Source organism: Argentina anserina, chromosome 5 (assembly GCF_933775445.1).
Source record: "Argentina anserina chromosome 5, drPotAnse1.1, whole genome shotgun sequence".
Taxonomy (NCBI): Eukaryota; Viridiplantae; Streptophyta; class Magnoliopsida; order Rosales; family Rosaceae; genus Argentina; species Argentina anserina.
The window spans coordinates 15551151-15569881 of NC_065876.1; the positions used below are offsets into that span (position 1 = coordinate 15551151).

Consider the following 18731-nt stretch of genomic DNA (forward strand, 5'->3'; position numbering starts at 1 on the left):
TTCGTATTGACGAGCTCTATCACTTCCGTGAATGAAGTTTTATTGGAAAACGTATGTATCGAGTCGCTAGACTTAAAACAGTTTTCAATCCGAGAAAAAAGGGTAAGAGTAAAAGTGTATAGAAAGTTACAAGGTTCGGATCATAACAAATTGTCATTTGGCTGGTAACCAACTTTTTTAATGGAATGAAATAGTGATTACTTTACCCTCTCATCCTATTTATCTCCACAAGTAATAAATTTTTCAATTCCGAATTAGTAAACGTATTTCTAAAACCAATATGCTGGGATCCACACAAATGGGCCGGGTGGTCCGGACCCGGCGGTTGACCCAGGACACGGTACCTAAAGTCTAAACCACCGCACGCTCTGAAAGTCATTGCGAATCAGAGAGAGAGAGAGAGAGAGAGAGAGAGAGAGAGAAAGAGAGAGAGAGAGACGAATCGAAGAAGATGCAAGGGTCAACAGTCGCCACTGTGATTCTGATATTCACCATCCTCGCCGTCGCTTCTTCCATCGACGACAAATGCGCCGCCTGCAATGCCGTCGCGGTAAAACTCTCGCCTCTTCTTCTTCTCCCGTTCGTCTCGTACCCCGATGGATCTGGTGGATTGACAACTCATCTTTGATTCTTTTGTCAAATGATTTGCAGGAAGAGCTGGAGTTGGGAATTTCCAAGGTTAGAACTCTGAATTCTCTGAATAGCTGAGCTGGGCTGAGTTGAGCTCGCTGTCGTTGGAGTTATTATAAGGATTTTGATTGACAATGTGTGTTTACTATTTACAGGAGAAGCCGAGAAATCACTTGGATATGAGGCACCGGTTGGACTCGCAAGGTCAACGGAGAGGAAAGGTAATCGACTATAGGTACTGCCTGCATTGCCTCCTCTCCCTCTTAGTGTCTATATCATAATTTGAGATCCAAATGTCGCACATTGTAAAACTCTAAAACCCTAACAACCTAGGCACTAGCTAGCTTACGTGATATAAGAGAATGATCTGAATATTTTGCATTGAAAAATTGGATATTCTGTAAGACTATAACTAGATGAAGTGATGAGTCAATAGTCGGTGTGTGCAAGTTTTAGTTATTCTGGTCTAGTTTTATTACATATGGTTGGTGACTTTCTTTTTTAATTGTTATTAATAGAGTCAGTGAGCTCAGAGTTGTTGAACTCCTCGATGGACTTTGTGACAAGATGCAGGATTACACTCTTAGCAACAAGGTAATTGACTCGGGATTTTAAAATTAGCCTCTCTTATAATCATTTTGAAGCTTGCTGTATTCACCAATTCTGTCTCTGTCTTTTAATTGCAGAGAGATTCAAACAGACCAGTGTGGATCAAAGTGCGTGATTGGGATAACCTTACAATAGGTGTGTATTTCTTCATGAGAAATTGTTCGTATTGAAACTGATACTTGCATTGAATAGTAATTGTATGTTTCTTTGTCAGTTCTATTCATTAAGCAACAGACTGATGTGCTGCTTTCATTTTAGGCAAATAGATTTTAATAGTGTAAATAGTTTGTTTGGGAAGTTCCTAGAATTGGACAATTTTTGTAGTTCTTGAAAGTTGCTTGTCATATTAAAAAAGTTGTTTCATATATATATGAAATGTTATGAAAGCTGTGTAAGCTTGTACTGAGTGATATGCCTCGTATTTCTTGGCGGTAAACTTTCAGATAAACAAGAAGCTAAAGCATATTCAAAGGATATATCAACTTATTGTGGAAGGTGAGAACCTTTTTTTTTTTTTTTTACGAGAGTTTGTTACCAACCTTAACTGATTGTCTTTGTCATTTGAAAATGTGACTTTTCCAAACCAGTCAAACTTCATATGAGTCATAAGGCTAATCAGTATATTTATTTTCTACAGGTTACTTGAGGAAACAGAAGATGAGGTGAGTAATAATTCTTGATATCTATTAAATATATGAAATGATTGTTTGCAGTGCGCCATGATGATATAATGGCTGACTCCTCAAATCACTCTTGCAGATTGCAGAATTGATAAAGAAAGGATCTTTAGGAGTAGGAGATGTAAGCAAGGTTCTATGTCAAGATCTGAGCAAACACTGCAGCAAAACAAGGTAAGTTACTCTTGGTTTCTAGTTTTGTACTGTTCCCCTCCCAGGGCATGAACTTTCATTGAAAAGACCAAGCGGGTCATACACTTGATTATCAACAATCGTCTTTTACATTGGACTGTGTAAATTAAAGTTTATATCACAGGCTTCACAGCAACCAAAAAAATTAGTTTTGAAACCGTCCACTTGTCTGTTGATTAGAACCTCAGGGTCTTGCTCTACAGCCAAGGATCTCCTTTGTACAATGCCCTGATACTAATTCTGGTGTTTGTATGTGCAGCATATCGGATGAGAAAAATGGGTCTATTGGTGGATCAGATGGGGAACTCTGACTGTCTAAAATCACTGCTATTATACAAATTCACAAGAGGTTAACTTTTATTAAAAGTCTGGTCAGCTTAGTTGGCATTACCTTAGAAGTGTAATGCTTGAGTGATGATCATTCTTATACGAGCAAATTTTGCTTCCATATGCCACATATGCTGTTAAACTAATACCAGGAGATGGATTTTTCATAGAACTCACGAGTGTTTCTATTTTTCTTGTCTTATCTTTATTTTCTTTGAAGAATTCCTCGTTTTTTTTTTTGGCTAGGCAAATGCATCAATTCTTGCTAAAATTAATCCTTTTTTCAGTAATTTCACATTGCTATTGCCCTAAAGTTCAATGCTTCCACCTTCCAATCACTTGACTCCCTCTCGCCGTAAGGGTGAAATCCCTTACAGAACATCCATTTTTGGATTATTACTTCATGCTGGATAAGTGGAGAACGAATCGCATATTGTAGTCGAAATCAAGTAATGAATAGAAGTATTCACAATGGTACACCACAGTCCACAGAGCTTGTTAGGTGTACAAAATATACAACATCACATATAACCCCCCTGTATAAGTAATGTTCCCTTGAATGAGGCTGAACTCAAAGAAATGCTACACGAACAGCAAAAGCATCTACTTGGGGTACAACGTGACCCCCTCACCGATTTTAAACCTTTGCAAATCTGTACATAACTCACTGGTCAGTTCCTTTCTATCTCATGAGTTGCACTCCAGTACACCCTTCAGCAAATTGAGCCCTTCTGCAGAGATGCTCCTCCGGACTCGGCTCTGAGGAACCTCAATCCGAGGGGGTGCATCTGGGGAAAAACAAACCACAATAACAGTTACATTATCACAGGTATGGCGCTTGAGTGCCTCTCTGACCAGTTCTCTTGAGCATCTTTCAGGATCATTATGGATCATCAGTTCTTTCCTTGCGATCGTCACAGCACACTGGCTACTCATTACATCCCACAAACCGTCACACCCCATTATCAAAAACTCATCTTCCTCGGACAGGCATGTCTCCTGCAACTCAGGCTCTGCACTTAGAGGGCATGCAGAGCCTTTTGGTCCCTTCATGTGCCAGTCTCCTAGAGCACGAGCCACAGATAATTGTCCATTGAGGTACCCGTCATAAATCACACCACCAAGTTTCTCAATTCTTAGCTTTTCAGATGCACAATTTGGTTTGTGGTCTTTTGACATCTCTATTGCTCTACCTCGTTTCCCCATCACAGCTCGACAGTCCCCAGCATTAGCAATTATCAGGGTCCTGTTAAGAGGAACCGAATGTAATATCTGCAAGAAAATCCTGACTCCTAAGTTCTATGTCTATGAAGAAATTAAATTAACATAAACAATAATAAGACAAGTCAATGATCATTCCTTATGGTTCTTCCTTTTTTCAAAAATTCCCTAGAGCACTATCACAAGTGTAAGGTACAATGATGTTCCAATACAGTATCTAGATGAATCAATATTTTTAAGAGATGTCCCGTAACATGGGAGCCAAACTTGTGGATAATATATCACCTGCTAAAAGAACTTTAGCAAATAGTATAGATCACCAGAATTATCTGATGCAAAATAATGGAAGTGAAAGAGCTAATTACCTTCCTGAAATAAGGGCGGTCAGAGCGGTGGTGCCAGAGGAGATATCAAGAGAACTTGCATCTGCAAATGCATGGTCAGCTTTCATGTAGGCACTCTGAATAGCCCTCTCCAAACAAGTTGGAAAATGTGAATCCTCAACTATGAATCTAAGAATGTGGTTTCTGATAAACGATGCTGCATCTGTGCCTCCATGGCCGTCAAATACCTGTTCAGATGTATCTATTAGTCCCTGTGAATTACAACGAGCCTCACTTCCTAGGGTAACTGTAAAATTTACAACATTGAGTAGAGGCAAGATCAAATAACAAGACAAGTATGAAACAAATACAAACAGTTATGATCAGATACAAGTTAACTGGTCTTGTAGTTTAAGACAGAATACCTACATGCCTCTACCACAAGTCTCTCTTCAGCTAGTTGATTAAATTAAGTAAATAAATATGAAAAAGAAGATTGAAATGAATTCTGTCCTAGTGCAGGTCAGTGATATTAGAGAAGCTCAAAGTAAAACTAGATCATAGATGTCAGGAGCCCTTCCAAAACAAATGGATCGGATAATCCAACTTTGATACGATACTGTATGACCACAAGGGTTGAGTGCAACTAAGCGGAAAGAGTAATTAACTAACAAAGTTACAAGTAACACAATACCACATACAGAGCCACAAGATAACGCAGAGAAATTAATTATGCTTTTATAGTCCAATTTTTTTAAGGTTTAAGAGCGCTATTAAATTCTCCTGTTTAACAATAGGTACTAGAAGGGAAAAGGAGCACAGGTGAGGTACTCACCCCATAGAAAGCACCAGGTGATGGGAAGCCAGATGTTTCACCCAAATGTTCAACAAGATTATCCACGCAAACGTGTTCATCCTCCATATACTGCTTCGGCCCTCTCTCAGCACAGCTTCCTGATCGGAACACTGGGAGAAAGTTTGTGTTTTCATTCGACGGTGACTTACTAGCTACAACCCCAACTTCCAACTGGATAAAAAATCAAACAAAAGGACTGAAAGGAATAAGTACAAACTGCAATCCCAAAACTTCTGATGCAAGGGCAAATGAGATATCGATCCAAGTACAACGCCAAGCAACGCAATGTGTAAAGTTACAATTTTTATAGCTTCCAAGTAAACAAGACAAGGGAAAAAAATCAAATTCGCTTCAACATTCCTAGTTAAATGCAGAGAACAATCATAACTAAGAAAGGGATTACACATGCATCTTCTAACCAACTAAGTTTAATATCAGGATGTAAAAACACATATCATGTTAATGACAATGCATATCCTCATGCATAAGCCATGAATTTACCAAATCCTCAGGTGAGAGAATCCTCATGGAGCTCAAACTGTGCCGCATTACCCTCGGCGGCTTTCCATTCGGAAAATGCTTCAAACTGTGGACATCATTCTCATCATCATCATCCAAGGCAGACATGTTGTCATTGTAGCAAACACCTTCAAATATCGTAGTCGGCGGCGAAAAATCCGTACTTGCTGCCATTTTCACTCGGATATCATAAAAAAAAAAAGACGACCTGATCACCTCGCTTCCACAATGTGCTGACAAAATCAAACCCACCGCAGATTTGCTCCGGATCACAAACCCAATCCAGGCCTATCTTATCTTATCGGAATCAGGTTCCTTCCCATCCAAGAATCAATTACACAATCAGCAGTAGGAATCAAACCTCCTCGAAATGAGGTTGAAATTGGACATTCTCACGGCGCAAGAATGAGAATGATTCTGGGTGGTGAAATAAATGAATGAGTGAAAACCCTAGAAAGGGGAAAATGTAGGTCTGGGAGAGAAAGGGAGGAAGAGAATCGATGGCTTGTTTTGTTGGTCACCGGCGATTCCAGGTAATCCGATACGTGGGGGGAATTGGTGGTGACGTGGACGGCGTTGAGGTCGGGGTTCGTTGAGAGAGAGGAGCGGGTGTCTTTGGATTCCTTAGAGGCGTACGTGTTCGGTTGGGATTGGAGGGGAGTGGGTGTTGCATTTATGAGCGTGATCTGGGGGGAAGCGGGTAATGATTGAGAGTACCAAAAGAAATGATTGAGGGCGGCTGGAGTGCTGTTCGGCCTTATTAAACTTCTAATCTCACTTTCTTACATTAATAACAGATGCAATGACCATAATGTCCTGATAAAATAATTTTATTTTGAAACACAAGGGTATTATTGAATTTTAATAAAATTTTTGGTTGTCGGAGGGGAACTCCCTTGTAATTTCCTTCGGGAATAGAAGTTAAAATTACTGTCAAATTTCCCTTCGAATGTTTAACCGGTGCATAAACCCTTTTACATGTCTTTTTTGATAAAAGGAAATACATATTTCACCAACTTTCTTTTACACGTCTAAACTCTAAACTAGGGGTCGACACGCAGACCCAAGACTTGAACAAAAAAAATATATATATGATCCCAAACTAAATTCGAAAAAAAAAAAACGAAAAAAACCAAACCAAACCGATATTATTTGGGTTGGGTTTTGAGTTCAGTCCCTCATAAAATCGAATGAAACTGAACCGACCGAAATAATATGAAGTCAACGGTCAACGTAATCGTCATCATTTTGATATATTTTTACTTTTCTTATAAAAGAGAGAGAGAGAGAGTAAAATTAAAGCGTAAACCTAATTGACTTGATCAATTTTGCAACCTCTCTGTCTCTTAGACAATAAAATAAAAAACTTACGGCCCCCTCTCTCTCTTTCTAATTTCGTACTCCTTAGTTTAATGTTATACTACAAATTCAATTCAATCCATAATACCAGTCCACATAGCTCATCCCTCCCTCCTCCCTTGACCTCCATCTCCCGTCGCCTCTTTTTAATTTGTACCGTGACTCTAGAAATGCATTCTCTTATCAATGATTCTATTAATGTTTCCTATACTGTAAGTTCCTCTCTAATTTTAATGCAACAAAGTTTTTTGTACTTGAGCTAAATATGAATTGTAAAGATGCTAGAATCAATTAGGATTGGAATAATCAATTGGACATTTTATTTTTCATATTGATGTTAAACTTTATACTTTGAAATTAATGTCTAATATTACGTATTTTACATACGTGTAAAACCGAAAAAAAACAATTCGTGCAGGTTGGGTTAGATTGTGGGTCACAGTCTCTATAATGAAAAACCGAACCGAATAGAACTGAATTAAAAATTTGAGTTGGGTTATAGGTTTCACCTAAAACCGAACTTTAGTGACATGTGTCCACCCCTATTCTAAACTCTACTATAATCAGTTTTGCCAACAATATAACATCTCTCAAAATTAGTGAGTGTTGATAGTCCATTAACAAAAACATCAAAATTGATCTTAACAAAGAAACCAGGGGATACTTGCCGCAATCATTGGGACCACCATGACCTTTCTTAACATTAACATTCGGAAAGCATAGGAATAAGACTTTCGTTGACAGTAAGGTATTACTATTTTGTTGACACATTCAGACCCTTCATATATAGTAGCAATAGGGTTAGAGTTGAGCCTATGAAAACCAAGTCATTCCTAGTTTTCTAAGTCTACCAGCAAATTTTTATAATCTTTGCAAAAGCCTCCACATCATAAGGCCGAGCAAGAACTAGCTCCTTAAACACCCATTAAACCTTTGCATCATAATCTTTCCTGATTGACCATAATCTCCATATTGACATTTTGATGCCAAACTACTATGTCAGCAATAGCTCTTTAACTCAAAGAAATAGCTAAAATCCAATTGTAGAACGAGAATCTGAAAACAAATAAGAGTGCAGACACGTGTACAAATAAAATGTGATTTATTGATAATCAAGCGCGGGGTTACAATCTTTATGAACTCCTCTGATTCTATTTCCGTATGTAACTTGGCTCAAGAGTGACATGCACTTGATCTTGAGAATTTGAGTTTGGATTTGGATTTAATAAACAACGAGCGATTTGGTAGCTTGATGATTCTTCGTGGACTTGAGAGACTTCGGGATTTCTTGAGAGTGATCTTGCTCAAGTGATTTTCTCTCTTCTTCTCAAGTCATCTTCTCTTCATGTTGAATGGGGTATTTATAGTGTCACGGCTTCTACTTTGTAGGATATTTTAATGACACTAAAATAATAAATTTCTTTAATTATATAATTAAATCAATATGTATTTTCTGATTAATTTAAAATTAGTTATCCTCATAACTAAATTAAGTAGAAAATAATTGATTTAATTTATAACCGTTAAGGAATTTATTGATTTAATAAAATGTCCTATTACCATTTCGAATCGACAATGACATTCAATTTCTGATTTAAGTCAGAATCACGTAGCTTCGATTACGATCATCCATTTATGTGCTGACACGAGTTTTATTCGGATCCGCACTAACTTTGTTGACTTTTGGGCCACGTGTGCAATTTTGTTGGGTTCTTGGTCGATTTAATCATTTAATGAAGATGATTTACTTCATTAAATTTCATGTGTATACGTGTTATAGATATGTCGTCGTCACGTGCCGAAAGTGCAGCTTGAAGTATGTACTTTGATTTGAAAAATTTATGGAGCTAGCTTCCGAGGCTCCGTAAATTTTGTAGTAATATTTCCTTATGACTTATGAATGTCTTCGAAAATATTCATCCCATGGACCTTCTTACAATATTTATGATGTCTGAATCCACCGATATCTTCAATATGCATCAAATTAACACAGTCTTTGTTCAAACTTGATGGGGCAGCAAGAGCTTTTAACTTCATCACTCTCCCAAGATGTCATGCTAAAATCTAGATGAGTAAATAGAAACCCCAACCCCTTGAGGTCTACCATAGAAAATGGTCCAGGCGAAAGCATAGAACATATTGAAGAACTCAGTTGGATGTATATACCATTCATATCAAAGGAACTGACAATTGGACGACCTTCAAATAAGTCAAGATGATTGCAAACTTTACAAAGTTGTATTATTATACTTATCATTCCAAAGAAGTTGGTACTCGCCAGAGTTGCTTGTGTTTCCGAGCTAGCAATAAAGTCTTCATACAAGTTTCATTGCCTCTTGGATAGTCTACAATATATCACATGCTCATGCTTCATAGGCAGCTGTTTCTCCACTGCCTTCAATGATTTACCTTAAGACTAGTTCCATCATCACCTTTAACATAGCCTCAGCGTTTTCTTTTAGTCGGCCAAAGGCATAATGCCTAGCATGATAGCTTTAACAGTATATGTCAACTTTTTCTTTCAGTCCGCCAAAGGCATAATGCCTAGCCATGATAGCTTGAATATTGAGCACGGGTATGCTAGCTTTTTACATGTCTGTTACATGTAATCATCTCATCTCTGTTACATGTAATCATCTTCAATGCTAGCTTTTTACAAGGCAATTCTAACTTTCTATAAACCCTTTTTTACAAACCTTTGAATATTGAGCACGGCTATGCTAGCTTTTTACATGTCTGTTACATGTAATCATCTCATCTCTATTACATGTAATCATCTTCAATGCTAACTTTTTACACGGCAATGCTATCTTTTTATAAACCTTTTTTTTACAAACCTTTGAATATTGAGCACGGGTATGCTAGCTTTTTACATGTATGTTACATGTAAATATTCTCATCTCTACTACATGTATTCATCTTCAATGCTAGCTTTTTACATGTCTGTTACATGTAATCATCTCATCTCTATTACATGTAATCATAATGCCTAGGAATGATAGTTTGTCAGCAATGTCATTGGCTTTTGGTTATGATTGATTCCAGCAGATAACACATGGTGGCGTGCTCACTTTCTAACTCGATTTCTACTCTCTATTTTTTCAGTCATCATATGACCAAGCTCCAAGCAACTCCTTAAAATAACTTTAAATCAGTACACACTAGTGTACCATATCTACCAGTGCACGGATCGCACCCTCTGAAAAACATGTTTTGGTCTCCATCTCTTTGATGCGGTATCAAATCGTGCTAGCAATCTGTTCTCTAGTTCATTGCAGTATTCATGAAGATTAGCAACTGCAACTTTTAATCCTCTGCTAGCGGCTGCATTGCCCAAGACTGATGGTACAGTTCTTCCAATATCTTCCTCAGCAAATGCCCGCAGGTTTTGTGCAATTTTAGCAGCCTCTGCAACACGACTATCATCGGAAAATAAAGGTGAAAGCTCCATTAGATCTTCGGGGCTGTTATTAAACTCCATCAAGTACTTTATGAGTTCTATCAATTGACTAGCAGTCTCCCGCTGATCTCCTATTTTTTGCAGTTGTCTGTCCAACACTTGATATACGTGAATCCAACTTGGCGAAGCTACCAAACAAGCCATCTCCTCATTTTTCAAGCTAAGTAAGTGTCTTTCGTTGCTTTGAATCTTGTGTAGAAACATTCTTTTTAAGATTTAATAGCTTTTCCATCAATCTGTGTCTGGAGATCAACCAACTCTTTACAAGAATCCTTGAACAGAGATAAGATCTTATCTACTTCAGGAAATAAAGGGTCAGACACTGCTTGCGCAAATCTTGTTGCATTTGACGAGGCTCGCATATGTCCATTTGGCAAATTGTCAGTCCCGCTGATGTTGCTATGACCCTCAGATGAATCTGCTTCATCTTCTTGAAAAGACGGGAGGAGACTTGGCGGGGTGGTGACGCGGCACGGTCTTGACGATGAGGACGATGAGACCGGCGAGGAGGCCGGTGTGGGAGGCAGATTGGTTGGAGTAGAGGACGTTGTTGGTGGGGGCGAGGGTGATGACATCGGTGAAGTGGGAGATGGCGGAGGTGCAGTCGCAGCAGAAGCCATAGTGCTCAAAAGCATAGCATGGTGGTTATTAGGAGACATGGTGGTCATGGTTTTGGCAGAAGAGGAGCAGATGATGAGAGAGATCGTTTTAATGATAAAAGCAGTCGGCTCGGCTCCTGATCGGCTCCAGCTCGGGTATGCGATCCTTTTTTTTGTAGGATATTGACAACAATTTGAGAGTTGCGATCGATCTAGCCATTTGACTGCTTTTTTTTATGTTTTCAAGCATGGTACTTTTTCAAGAATTTTCCGTTAATGGGACCGATCCTCATACCGTCTTCCACCACAATTTCGTAAGCTCCATTGGTGTATACTTCTCTGACACCGTAAGGACCATCCCACTTTGATTTGAATTTGGGGCTAGTCTTGTGCGTCATAATGATGGGTCTTCGAACAACAAGAACTAAATCATCAACTTGATATGACCGTGGTCGAACACCTTTGTGAAGGCGTATGACATCCGAGCTTGGTAGCATTCTAGGTGTTGTTGTGCATCAAGCCTCTTCTCGTCCAAAGCTTCTAACTCTTGAAGGCGCAACTTGACATTTTCCTCATTTGTGAGACCTTATTGCAAAGCGATTCTCAATGACAGAATTGTTTTCTTTAATGGTAACACGACTTCGACACCATAGACAAGAGAATAAAGTGTAGCATTTGTGGATGTCTGATACATCGTTCTATAACCCCAGAGAGCTTCGCCTAATTTTTCATGCCAATCCCTCTGCTTGCTGATAGTTTTTTTCAGAATGTTACAAAGCGTTTTATTGAATGCTTCTGCCAAACTATTTGCCGGAGCGTTGTACATCGAAGAGAAGTGAAGCTTGAAGTGGAATATCTTGCTCAACATTTCTGTTGTGGTATTCGAGAAGTACTTGGCGTTGTGTGTGATGATGCATCGTGGTATACCATAGCATTGTATAATGCTTCCCGTAATGAAGTCCACAACATTTCCTTTCTTTATTTCTTTGAGCGGTATCGCCTCTGTCCACTTTGAGAAGGAATCCGTGGCTGCCAGAATGTACATATGAACAGCCGATGATTTCGGAGTGATGAGTCCGATTGCATCCATTCCCCAGACATCGAATGGGTGCGAAGCAATTGTCGGATGCAACGGCTCAGGTGGCTGATGAATGAAGTTGGCATGAAACTGACAAGCTTGGCATTTTTGTACATACTCCATACAATCTTTGACCATGGTGGGCCAATAATACCCTAGTTGTCTTACTTGGAAATTTAACTTCGGTCCTGACTGATGTGCTCCACACACTCCAGAATGAACCTCTTCCATGGCTTTGACCGCTTCATCTTTTCCCAAGCATCGAAGGAGTACTCCATCAAATGACCTCCAATATAAAGTTTCTTTGTAGTAGAGGAAGCGTGGTGCTCGTCACTTGATGCTCCACCTTTGCTTCGAATCTTCGGGAAGCTTGTTGTGCTCGAGATAGTCGATAAAAGGATGCCTCCAATCTTCAACATCAATATTGTAAACTGACACTACATGAGAACTGACACACTGGAGTAAAGGCTTTGTTGTCATGACCAACTTTTGGCAAATTGGGATGTCCAAAATTTCGTTTCCAGATAATGCCAAAGTCTCCGCCAAGTTTGCTAATTTGTCTGCCATTTGATTTTCTTTCCGTGGCACATGTATGAATATAACATTATCAAAGCCCTTCAAGAGTTGTGTGGCGAGTTGAAAATAAGGTACCAAATCGTCATTCTTGACCTCGTAATTAGTGAGCAGTTGATCAATCACCAACTTCGAGATTCCATACACTTTGAGACTTTGGATTTCAATTTCTAACATTGTTTGAAATCCCATGATCAATGCTTGGTACTTTGCGACATTGTTAGAACATAGTTCCCCAAGAGTGAAAGAATAAGGCAATATCTGTTTTTGTGGAGATACAAAGATAACACCATCCCCTGCTCCGTCTGTCCTAGCTGAGCCATTGAAAAACATTTTCCAAGTAGGGAGGACCTCTGCAAGGAAGACTTCCTCGTCCAGGAAGTCATCTGAGATTTCCTAATCCGCTGGAATAGGGTGGTCTTCCAGGAAGTCAGCCAACGCCTGTCCTTTCACTGCTTTAGCGGGCACATATATGATGTCGTATTGGTTCAATAGTAATGCTCACTTAGCCATGCGCCCGGTTAGAACTGATTTAGATAATATGAACTTAACCGCATTGGCTCGCGCCACCAAGTGCATTGTGTAAGCTTGCATGTAATGCCTCAACTTTTGAATGGCGAAGACGAGTGCAATACACATCTTCTCTATTAGCAGATAATTTAGCTTAGGTCCGGTGAGGGTCTGACTTAAGTAGTACACGGCTTTCTCCTTTTTGGCTTCATTTTCTTGGGCAAGAAGGGTCCCAAGTGATCTCTCTTGAGCCGCGATGTAAAGGGTAAGAGGTTTCTCGGCGATAGGTGCACCCAACACCGGAGGATTCGCCAGGTATTTCTTTATGCTCTCAAAGGCATTGCGACAAGCTTTATCCCATACAAATGGAACATCTTTCTTCATGAGTCGACTGAATGGTTGGAAACTATGAACCGTCTGATGAAGGCAAGTCATCCTTGGAGACTTTTCAACTCGCGTAAATTTTTTGGCTATGGCATTTCCTGTATGGCTTTAATTTTGGATTGGTCTACCTCGATGCCTCGGTGCTTCAAGATGAATTCAAGAAATTTTTCAGAACTGACGTCGAAGGTACACTTCAAAGGATTCATTTTTAACTGGTATTTGCGTAACCTCTCGAACACTCTTCGTAGATCTTGCAAGTGATAATTTCTTTTCTTTGTTTTGACAACCAAATCATCAACATAGCATTCTACATACTTGTGCAGCATGTCACCGAAAAATTTCTGCATAGCACGTTGGTACGTTGCACCGGTATTTCTTAACTCGAATGACATGACCTTATAGTAATAAATTCCTTTGGGAGTTCGAAATGCAGTGAGTTCCTCATTCTCTAAGGCCATCCTTATCTGGTTGTAACATGATGATCCGTCCATGAATGACAAAACCTCATGCCCGGTTGTCGCATCCACCATGAGCTCTATGATTAGCAGAGGGAAATCATCTTTTGGATATGCCTCATTTAAGTCACGAAAATCTACACAAACGTTGATTTGTCTGTTCTTCTTCTTGACATGAACAATGTTTGCGATCCACTTGGGATACTGAACCTCTCTAATGAAGCCTTCAGCAATCGACTTATCAACTTCTGCTTTAATTTGAGGAATAAGTTCTGTTCGAAAGCGTCTTTGTGTTTGCTTAGTTGGCCGAGCTTCCATTTTGACAGCAAGTCGATGAACTGCTACCTTTGAATCCAGGCCGGGCATTTCTTTGTACATCCAACTAAAGACATCTTTGTACTCGAGCAACAAATCAAGATATTCTTTTTCTTATTCGGAACTTGAAGACGCACTCACAAAAATAGGTCTTGGATCTTCTTTTGTTCCCAAGTTAATCTCCTTAAGTTCGTCCATAGTGGCTTGCCCCCCGTCTTTAAGTTCTGGAGGAGCTTCGTCTACTTCAATTTCAAAATCTTCATGATCGTCTTCCTCTACGGCATCTGTTTCTGCCACCGTGACATGATAAGAGGTTTGACCAATCTTAACCTCACCGCCATTATCGAGGTTGCTATCTCCTTTTTGGCCAGTGAATATGATGGTATGTTGCTTCACTTTGAGTTGATCTGTTGAATTCACTTTCAACACACAATGCCTCTTCATGTGTGACGCGATAAGACTTCGGATTTCTTTGCTTTCCGTTTGACTACAAGTCGTTTTCCTCTCGTTTATTTGTCATTCCTTAGGTGCTTGGATCCTTTTCCAATGTAAGCTTTAACGGAATGAGGTTTGACTCTTTCTTATCTTTGTCTGAACTTGACATTCTTTTGAATACGGAATGCCGAGTGGTTGTACCACCGATGCGATTGAAGACTGAACCTCTACTCGCTGTCATGTTCACACGGTTAAAAACCGACATCCTTTTGATTGGTCATTAAATACGTTCAGATGTTTCTCTTCGAGAATCTAGACGAATGCGATCGAACGACAAAATGATAGGGGTTGACTGAATCTCTTGACTCTTCTCTTCAACTACCTCGACACTGATATGTTGCACATTGGCTCGCTCCTCCCTTCTTCTTCCTGAAATTTTGATTGGCTTACTCGAAGTGAAACCGAGACCAGCTTTAGAAGAATCAATGGTTGCCCCTTGCTCTCTTAACTTCTTTTGTGGCTCATCGAGCTCATGCGCCATCTTTGCCGCAGCTTGGTCGTCCTTTTTGCTTGAAGAACCAAAGTCGTATCCCTCCTTTTCTAACAGCTTGTTTGCGTTAGGATCGAACCCTTCACTTGTTCTTTTCTTGGGCAGCAATCCATGTTCCGTCTTACCTTGAATTGGTTTGACAAACCCCTTTAGTGGCTGTTTTGTTGGATTTTGGTTGCTCACCTTTATTAATGGCAATGTTGATTCATCCCTCAACAATTTCACATCATCATTTTCTAATTTTCGTGGGCACTTTCGTGACTTTGTCCCCACAAATGGAGACTCCCGCTCCCTTAAAACACCATCGGATTTCAAAGTAGCACGGTCTAATTCAAAGATATTTTATTTTACTCAGATTGGAATTTGCAACATATGGAAAGGTTTCATATCTAGACGTATGCTGCCCTAGGCTTCTGGAAAATCTTTGTATAACCAAAAAAGGATCTCCCCATACCTTTTTGGATGGGCCGAGCCAATAGGATTTATTTGGTCTAGACTTCGGAACATAGCGAAGGACCGGAAATACGTGACTGGTTTTTCTTTCCGCAGACGATGTTGCCGCTTCAAATGAGACTTTTTGCGACACTTCACCATGAAGCTTAATGTCTTTTGATTTGGCATCATTCTCCCTGACTTTAGCGGCTTTCCTTATAGAGGGTACTCCGACCGGAAGGACTTCTTTCGTTGACTCCTCATCTGTGTAGAATTTAGAATCCGCGAAGTATGATTCAGCTTCTGTGAATGGTTTGGTTTCTCCTACCATGGTTTTCACACCTCCGCGATAGAACTTGAAGCATTGATGTAAAGTGGATGGAACGATGCCATTTTCATATACCCATGGTCATCCCAACAACAAGTTGTACGAGGTCTTTGCATCGATGACATATAACAATGTGTTTGATTTTAGCTCTCTAATGTCCATGTCTAGTCTGATCATCCCTATCACTCTTTGTCCTCCTTGGTTGAAACCTTGGATCATGAGATGACTCGATAACTCATCAACGTTGATGTCGAGTTGAGATATGGTTGACTTGGGCATGATATTTACTGCTGACCCTCCGTCTATGAGCATACGATTCAACTTCCGCTCTCACATGTACCCTGTCACAAAAAGAGGCCGATATGTGGCTTAGAGCCCAATTGGAGGTCATCATATGTGAAGTGAATGGTATCACAATATGCATCACATGCGCCACATTCTTTCATGCTTGTAGAGTGTTTTCCTACGTCGATAAGCAACTCCACAAGTGCGCATCTCTTGATTTTGGCAATTGCATCAAGTTAAAGAGGCTCAGTTGGAAAGGTAGACTCTCCAATTGTTTCAACTCCTCATTTTTCTTTAACACTTGACTTGCACCTATTTCCCTTGATTTAGGTTTCTTGTCTTCTTTAGAGCTGACTTCACAACTTGTGGCCATTGAAGTGACCTTCGGTTGTTTTGTAGGCAAGTGTTCTATTGACAAGTTCCGGCGAAGAGGTTTCCACAAATATGGAACGATTTTCGTCTCAAAACGTCCTCGTCCGTTCTCCTCTCGTCGTGGAGGTGATTTCTTATGACTTGGTTGGGCAATCGGTGAATTTGGCATCATACCTTTGCGAGTTCTTCTCCGGGTGATCAATATCCATCCTTTATCATTGGCATTAGAGGCAACTTGGAGGATAGGCGTGGAAGCATGACATTCTTTAACTTCTTTAGTCTTCTTATGTTCGCGTGCCTCATTTGTGAAGTGGAACAGTGCTTTCAATGGGTGAAAAGGGAATAGAACTGGCCCGAACGATCTGAATGTTACGATAGTGCAATTGACTTCAGCAACGTTGTCAACGTCCAACTCAATCTTCCCTTGCTTGGCAAGATTCATTATCAAATCCTTGAGAACAAAACACTTCTCTATAAGGTGACTAACGAGGTGATGATATTTGCAATACTTCGGATCGTTGACACGATGCATTTCTTCTGGACGCTTGCACTCCGAAAGATCTATTATCTTGTTTTCGAGCAGATCCTCTAACATGCCCGCCACATCAGAGTCTGAGATCGGGTACGTCTTTCGCTCAATCTCCTTCAACGTGCGTTTACTCCTATCGTAGGTTCGAGGAGATTCCACCATACTGAACTCCTTCTTATCCCGCGTAGAGATCTTAACAGGTGCAATATTGATGACCATTGATTCTTTAGAAGGCTTCATCACAACCTTGTCAACCGCGATGTAGTCGACCGCGAGTTCATCCTTCCGTTGCTTCGTGTTAGTTAGCTCCATTATGCTCATCGTCCGCCTTATACTATAGAATCGATTGAGGAACTCGCGCTCGATTTGATCCCAACTGTCAACATACTCCGGCTCTAAGTCTGTACACCACTCAAAGGCATTTTCCTTCAACGAGCGAACAAACTGTTTGACAAGGCGATCGCTTTTTGTCCCGACGTTACTGCAAGCCTCCACAAAGTGGGCGACGTGTTTCTTTGGGTTCCCTTTACCTTCAAATTGTTGGAACTTTGGTGATTGATACCCCAGCGGCATCCTTAAGTTGTCGATCCTCTTAGTGTAAGGTTTGGAGTAAGTGAGGGAGTCACGAGAATGACCTCCATATTGAGCCCGAATTGAGTTGGTGATGATGTCCTGCAATTGCTGGAGTGATAAGGAACCAAGCGAGTCGCCATTGTTCTTGGAAGTTTCTCATTTTTCATTTACTTTGCTCCTGCCAGGCGACCCTTTGGTGGAGTTCTCAGCATCGTGATCTTCCAACTTGCTATAAAGTTCAGCGATTTGCACATCATTTTCTTCAACCGTTCGGGTGAGCTTTTCAATCATCTTCAACAGATTGGAGAGTTGCTCCTCGATTGTGGATGTCCCCATCACCAAAACCTGCACATTGTCATAAGAGGATTCATGAAAGTTATCGCCATCTTCTTTGGGACTTCCATGGTATGATGCCGTGCTTGATTCGTCATCAGAGAAAACGTCTTTCAAGATAGGGCCATCACCATGAACAGATAGAGGAGATTGCTCCTTTGTCTCCTTTTTCTTTTGACGCTTGCTTCTTCCCACTCTGAGAGGCATGCTCTATTGCTCCCAAGCTCTCCAAGGGGATGACTGGTTGACAAGGCTTACTAGCAAGTGTCATAAATGTTGTGGGTTGAGCTCTAGCCACGCTCCGGGTGACAAGGGCAAGGTTCACTCTTTGATTTGGAGAATGTTTGTTTGGATTTCTTGACCGGTTCGGCCTCTCCGCTTAACCTCGCGGTTGTGGACTTAGATTTCGTCGATGGAACGGCTTGATTGTTCTTGGAAGCCATCGCACAAACGAATTTGAAGATTTCTTCGAAGAATGAGATGAGAGGCCAAAAAGGTCCCACTGGGCGTGCCAACTTGTAGAACGAGAATCTGAAAACAAATAAGAGTGCAGACACGTGTACAAATAAAATACAATTTATTGATAATCAAGCGTGGGGTTACAATCTTTGTAAACTCCTTTGATTCTATCTCCGTATGTAACTTGGCTCAAGGGTGACATGCACTTGATCATGAGAATTTGAGTTTGGATTTGGATTTGATGAAGAACGAGCGATTTGGTAGCTTGATGATTCTTCGTGGACTTGGGTTTGGATTTGAGTTCGATGAAGAACAAGCGATTTGGTAGCTTGATGATTCTTCGTGGAC

The 18731-nt window shown here is 40.3% G+C and overlaps 2 protein-coding genes and 1 pseudogene across 3 annotated transcripts; 1 reads left to right on the top strand and 2 right to left on the bottom strand.

The window, feature by feature from the left end:
• The first annotated feature begins 414 nt into the window (after positions 1-414).
• LOC126794646 (uncharacterized) lies at positions 415-2581 on the top strand. 2 transcript variants are annotated; one of them, XM_050521407.1, is made up of 9 exons: positions 415-550; positions 652-678; positions 786-865; positions 1149-1224; positions 1317-1374; positions 1683-1734; positions 1877-1901; positions 1999-2090; positions 2368-2581. In XM_050521407.1, exons 1-9 carry the CDS (start codon positions 452-454, stop codon positions 2417-2419), a joined length of 561 nt encoding a protein of 186 aa, XP_050377364.1. In that variant the 5' UTR covers positions 415-451; the 3' UTR covers positions 2420-2581. The 2 variants fall into 2 exon arrangements, with proteins under 2 accessions (XP_050377364.1, XP_050377365.1); XM_050521408.1 differs by having other exon boundaries at positions 786-862; positions 1147-1224.
• A 265-nt stretch (positions 2582-2846) lies between these two features.
• On the bottom strand, positions 2847-6045 carry LOC126794009 (probable protein phosphatase 2C 27). The gene is made up of 4 exons (XM_050520652.1): positions 5337-6045; positions 4815-5006; positions 4022-4227; positions 2847-3681 (listed from the first exon to the last, which is right to left on the bottom strand). The coding sequence occupies exons 1-4, from the start codon at positions 5526-5528 to the stop codon at positions 3123-3125; spliced, it is 1149 nt and encodes a 382-aa protein (XP_050376609.1). The 5' UTR covers positions 5529-6045; the 3' UTR covers positions 2847-3122.
• A 3843-nt stretch (positions 6046-9888) lies between these two features.
• LOC126795595 (exocyst complex component SEC10a-like) lies at positions 9889-13775 on the bottom strand (annotated as a pseudogene).
• Between the last annotated feature and the right edge of the window lie 4956 nt (positions 13776-18731).

Excerpts from the sequence above, each read along its gene's own strand:
- LOC126794646 (XM_050521407.1), top strand. The coding sequence starts at position 452 with ATGCAAGGGTCAACAGTCGCCACTGTGATTCTGATATTCACCATCCTC. Across the intron at positions 1,225-1,316 it reads ATTACACTCTTAGCAACAAG|AGAGATTCAAACAGACCAGT; the intron begins GTAATTGACTCG and ends TTTTAATTGCAG. Across the intron at positions 1,375-1,682 it reads TTGGGATAACCTTACAATAG|ATAAACAAGAAGCTAAAGCA; the intron begins GTGTGTATTTCT and ends GTAAACTTTCAG.
- LOC126794009 (XM_050520652.1), bottom strand. The coding sequence starts at position 5,528 with ATGGCAGCAAGTACGGATTTTTCGCCGCCGACTACGATATTTGAAGGT. Across the intron at positions 5,007-5,336 it reads TTCTCTCACCTGAGGATTTG|TTGGAAGTTGGGGTTGTAGC; the intron begins GTAAATTCATGG and ends TTTTTTATCCAG. Across the intron at positions 4,228-4,814 it reads CACCTGGTGCTTTCTATGGG|GTATTTGACGGCCATGGAGG; the intron begins GTGAGTACCTCA and ends ACATCTGAACAG.